The sequence below is a fragment of the Otolemur garnettii genome, unplaced genomic scaffold (assembly GCF_000181295.1).
Source record: "Otolemur garnettii isolate 467f Iridium unplaced genomic scaffold, OtoGar3 scaffold00060, whole genome shotgun sequence".
Classification (NCBI taxonomy): domain Eukaryota; kingdom Metazoa; phylum Chordata; class Mammalia; order Primates; family Galagidae; genus Otolemur; species Otolemur garnettii.
In genome coordinates this window covers 10463726-10468847 of record NW_003852455.1, presented here as the reverse complement: position 1 = coordinate 10468847, position 5122 = coordinate 10463726, and the positions used below count along the sequence as shown (strand labels likewise).

Here is a 5122-nt window from a genome sequence, read left to right as displayed (position 1 = left end):
GAGCACGCGTCTGGCGGCGGCTATTACTGTGTTCTACCCCAGACTGAACCTGTACTACAAGGGCTTTCTCTGGTCCCCTGTCCCCAAGACAGTAGTCCCTTTCTGACAAAAGAGTCTGCACATGAGGGTGAGCAAACCCAAGCTGTTTACAGCTCTTCCTTGTCCTACCATCCCAGTTGCTGTTAGTTTTCATCCCACTTGAACAAAGCGCAAAGGCACAGGAGTGGGGAGGAGAGGAGTGAGGCAGTGGGTGCCTCAAGTCCCCTGACCTTCCCTCTGTGTGTTCTGAATATGTCCTTGTCCTTCCGCTCACTTCAACCGGCTGGGAACCTGTTCAGGGTCATCCTCAAGCTTGCGTTCTTGGTGTGGGCTCACAGATCCCCACCAGCCCAGTTCAGAGGAGGCTCTTCCTAAAGTGACCCATCTCTAAGTCATTCTGAAACAGAGTCGTGGACAGAAGATGCTTCCAGACTCTCGGAAGTTGCGAGAACTGAACTAGGCCACTTGGGGTCTGTGTTTGGATTCTCCCCTCCCCTCCTTTTTTCTTTGTGGCGGTTCCTAACCTGCTGCTGAAGCACAATATTTTGGTGCTTTCTTTTCTCATTTGTTAAAAGACAGTGTCCAAAAGCCATTCCGGATGCCAGGACCAGGGGCTTATTTTTAGGGAAGGTAGGTCAGTTCCCACAGTTCCCTCCCCTTCCCTTATTATTTTTGTTTTTTACTTTTTGCTTGAGAGAAGCTGAGTGTGAGGTGGTTTGATTTAGGAAAAAATCAATGAAATTGTTTACTATTGTTTTAAAATAAAACCTGAAACTCTGGCAGCTCAAAAAAAAAAAAGTCAGAAATGTTAAATGTAATTGAATACTTTTGGGTAATCTACCTATATAATCATGTAATTTAAAAAATATTAACCAATACTAAAAGACTTGTCATTCTTTGATATGCTCTGAGGGATGAACAATGTTTTTTGGACATATTTTTCAATTCTATCTATCAATACTTGAACTAGGTTGGTCTGTATGTTTGTTTCTATTTTTAAGTGTAATTTTTGTTAAGTTATTGTATCTGTTTTCATTTTATGCAATGGGTAAGGTAGCTTTCTATCTTTGTCTGGACTATCTTTGTCTAGACTATAAACACCTAATATTTATTTCCTAAATAGTATGGATGATCTCACCAATAAGACCATTGGTTTCAATATGAAAGTATTTTCTATTCCGTTAATGGTTACCAAGATTTTCACTCATTGTCTTAAGATGTTCAAATTTGTCAGAATCAAGATAATATATATAAATATATATAGTCTTGTATAACAATTAATAAATAAAGCCATTGGCACATTTATATTTATATTGCATCTTTATTATATTTTAATATCTCTGATCTCTGTTTTTCTCTTTTAAAAATCAAGTTTTAAATATTTGACATGTTGAAAAACTAGCTATAGATTTTCCTGTTTTTAATTATTTAATTTCTACTTTTTTAAATTTTATTTTAATTTTTTTTTATTGAATGGTAACTATATACATTAATGCAATTCTGGGGTACAGTATGGTGTTTTCACATACAATTTGAAACATTTCCATCAAACTGGTTAACATAGCCTTCATGTCATTTTCTTAGTTATTGTGTTAAAATGTTCATATTCTACTCTTAGAAAGATTTAATTTCTACTTTTATCTTTATTATTATTTTCTGCCTTCTTCTTCTCGTGAGTTTATTTTATTACTGCTCTTCTAATTTGGGGATTAAGGTTAAATGAGGTCACAAGGGTGGGGCCCTACTCCCTTAGGACTGGTGCCCTTCTGAGAAAAGGATGAGAAAACCTGAGTGCACACATAGGAAAGGCCATGTGAGGACACAGCTGCCTGAAAGTCAGGAAGAGAGGCCTCCCCAGAAACCAGCCCTGCTGGCACCTCAGTCTTAGGCTTCTAGCCTCCAGAGCTGTGAGAAAATAAATTTCTGTTGTATAAGCCACCAGTCTGTGGTATTCTGTCATGGCAGAACAAGCAGTTTGGACTTCACACCATAATACCATTGGATCACAAATATTTTCATAGTGAATTGTGAATTCTGAAGGGCAGTAAGGAGGGAGGGAGGGGGAAGGGATAGGGGAAGGTATGTGGCTGTTTTAAAACCAGTGCTTGGATTTAGAGGAACCGCAACTCATTTTCAGGTACCACTGAACCAGGTAGGAGAAATCATGATACATATTTATTTCAAGAAACAGGAGAAGCTTGGATAGATTTTTTTTTAAAACTCAGCTTCATAAAATGATAAGTAGTACTGATTCCCTCCATTCTTCCTAATTCCAGAAAGGTGGGAAGCTACTCTTAGTTTTTGCTATAGTATATTTTGATGTTTTTCTTAGTTTTCATAAGATTGAGGTAAGATTTTTGCAGAGCAACTTCTACTTGTGGAAACTGTAACAGACTATGTCAGAGCATCTCAGCAGGCTCATGAAAACCCTCTCTCTCTAGGAGAAGCCAACTTGATATTCTGAAGGGCTCAAAATAGGAGGTTGTCGAGGTATCTGAATACTACACTAGAGTGAAGAAGCTCAGATGCACAAATTTTGTCTTTTGAAATTTGCATATTTGTGATAACATTGAGGGTATTACTCATAAAATATCCCAGTCCTGAAAACAGGCCCTAAAAACCAGGACAGTGGTTTTTCTCCACCAGTTTCAAGCCACAAGGAACATGTGTGGCTCTTGTAACAGTGCTAAAAGGAGAGCTAACACAGACATGGCAAGTCAGGGAATGAGGCGTTCTATTTTTTGTTTGTTCATTTGTTCAGTCGTTTATTCATTATCCAATATATTGTCGTGCAACTACTGCAGACCTGGCACTGGGCGAGGTTGTAGATGACAAGGCCATAACTAAGATGAATAACCTGTGTGCTGACTCTTTCGGTGGAGTTCTCAAGTAGCTCCTCAGGGCTGTGGGTGCCCCTGTGGTAAATCAAGTGTGTCCATGCACGTGTGGAATATTCTCCTGGGAGCTCCAGTGGTCAGAGCCCTGGGCTGGAAGTTCTAGGGCAAGTGTACAGATTGGGCTTCCACATAAGGAAGCATTTTCTAGCAGTGCTAGCCACTGGAATGACTCAAGCTGAAGATGTCCAGGATGCTGGGGAAGAAGTCCCAGAATTCACCAGCTAGAATGATGAGGTCCTTGTGGACCGGTCTATGTCTCATTCAGTTTTGTAATCAGTGCCTCACAGTGCCTGGCACACAGCAGGCATCCAATAAAAGCTTGGCAGGTAAATGAGTGGGTGGAAGTGTAAAGTGGAAGAGGGGCTGCGTTAGATAATCTTCCAAAGTCCCTGCAACTCTGAGATTCAGCAATTTCATACTGAGTCAGTGCCCAACGGGGTCTGACTTAATATGAAAGGTAAATAAAGCTTCTCACCCCCATCTCGAAGCTCGGAAAGACTCACCGTGCAGCATGGCTGCATCCAGGGCTCCCCATCCACTTGCATTGGCAGCAGCTTGTTGGTCCTGGAACCGGGAAAACCAAAAAAACACAGTAAGCTTCTTGGTGTTGCAGAATCGAGATTGTACCCAGAAGGAAAGCAGAACTGGGAAGATGTTATCTGCCCATCTAGCAGTGTTTCTTGAAGGCTTTCCTGGGGACTTGGTAAAAATAGATCTCTGAGCCCACCTCAGGGGTTCCCACGTGGCAGGATGGGGGCCAGGCCCGGGAATCCTCATTGTAATGAGTAGTGCAGGTGATTTTCTTGCCTTGGGCCTTAGACCCCGCTTTGTGGAACACTGCTGTAGGTAGGCAGTGAAATCTGCAGGAGTCTGGGAAACAGTGTCCATCAGGCAGCAGCACTGCTGAGCAGACCCTCCTCCGTCAAACAACCAGCCAGAGGGCCTGCAGTGTGTGCCAAAACCCCCTCAGAGATAGGGAAAGGCCTGGTCTCCATGTTGAGTGAGAGGTTGCGTCATGTCAATGAGGTAACGTCTCTAACCTATACCAGGTACAGCTCAGGTCTGAGTGTGTCTCGCCTTGCACTTGGTCCAAACCTCTATCCTTTTTTATCTCCTGGGCAACAGTATACTCTGGGGTTGCATGAACTGAGGACCTGGCTTAGCAGGAAAGAAGGTCATCCAGGAATGTTGTCTCCATGGGTAGGAGGAGGGGAGTGGAGAAAGTGTGGGCTTCCTGCTTGGGATGACGCTTCTTTAGCAGGAAGAAGGACCCTTAAAAGGAGGGAGATGAGGTCCTCTGACTTCCTTCTGTAGAAGTTAGGAATTTGGACCACATTGCCTTGGAGAGGAAAGGCAGGCTGGTTTGGAGGCCTCTGTTCTGGGTGAGTGGGGAATAGTTACCACCCACTGACTGAGAAGACCTTGCCTGGGCTTGGCATCTGCTCTGTTTTTGAAATAAAATGAGAGGGGAAAGCGGTGTTTTGATGTGATGCTTCTCTGACTAACCCTGAGGATATTTAATAATAAAAACAATAATCCTAATAACAAAAACAAATAATAAGAGGAAAGAGTGGCATTTTGGTTCTTGGAGCTGAGGAGAGTATTTGGGAAAAGCCCAGGAGGATGGGGCTCTGGGCTCACCCTCTCTGTTTTGATCTGGAAATAGATCTTTTGAATATGAAGAAAAAGTGCTCCTTCTCCACGGCTTTGTTGATTCCTCAGGGATCAGGATATTATGTTCTCTGTGGTCTACATAAGTTATGGCTTAGATATGCTCACAGACTGGACCCACTCAGTACGAGAGTCCTGGAGAAGGGCCAAGGCTAAAGAGATTAATCTGGAAACCAGGGGCCCCAGCACAACAATAGCTCAGAAAGAAAGCAGAGCAAAGCTCTGGGGAATAGGAAAGGCAGAGAAGGCAAAGAGAGAGAATAAAAAAAGGGGTTAGTGGAAAAGGCCTTCAGTTAAGCACCATCAGGGAGCCAGCGGTGGTAGTGCCAGGAGCCAAGTTTCTTGAATGTGCTCTGAAGACACTTGCCCAGGAGGTTCTGGGAGAAAAGGGTTCAGCGGTCCAGCACCTTCAGGAAAGCCCTGCCTGCTGTGGTCCCCTCTGGGAGATCTCTAAGGTATATATTTTTTTCTTTTTTTTATTGAATGGTAACTATGTACATTAATGCACTTCTGGG

General features: G+C 42.9%; 1 protein-coding gene and 1 pseudogene across 2 annotated transcripts in view; one reads left to right on the top strand and one right to left on the bottom strand.

Annotated features, from left to right (window-relative positions):
• The window catches only part of LOC105887257, a 4225-nt pseudogene extending 1293 nt beyond the window's left edge, over positions 1 to 2932 (top strand).
• The window catches only part of DGKG (diacylglycerol kinase gamma), a 202205-nt gene that overhangs the window by 8963 nt on the left and 188120 nt on the right, over positions 1 to 5122 (bottom strand). For both annotated transcript variants that reach the window (XM_003792723.1, XM_003792722.2), the window contains exon 22: positions 3440 to 3500. In XM_003792723.1, the coding sequence (XP_003792771.1) occupies positions 3440 to 3500 (61 nt within the window). The remainder of the gene's footprint in view (positions 1 to 3439; positions 3501 to 5122) is intronic.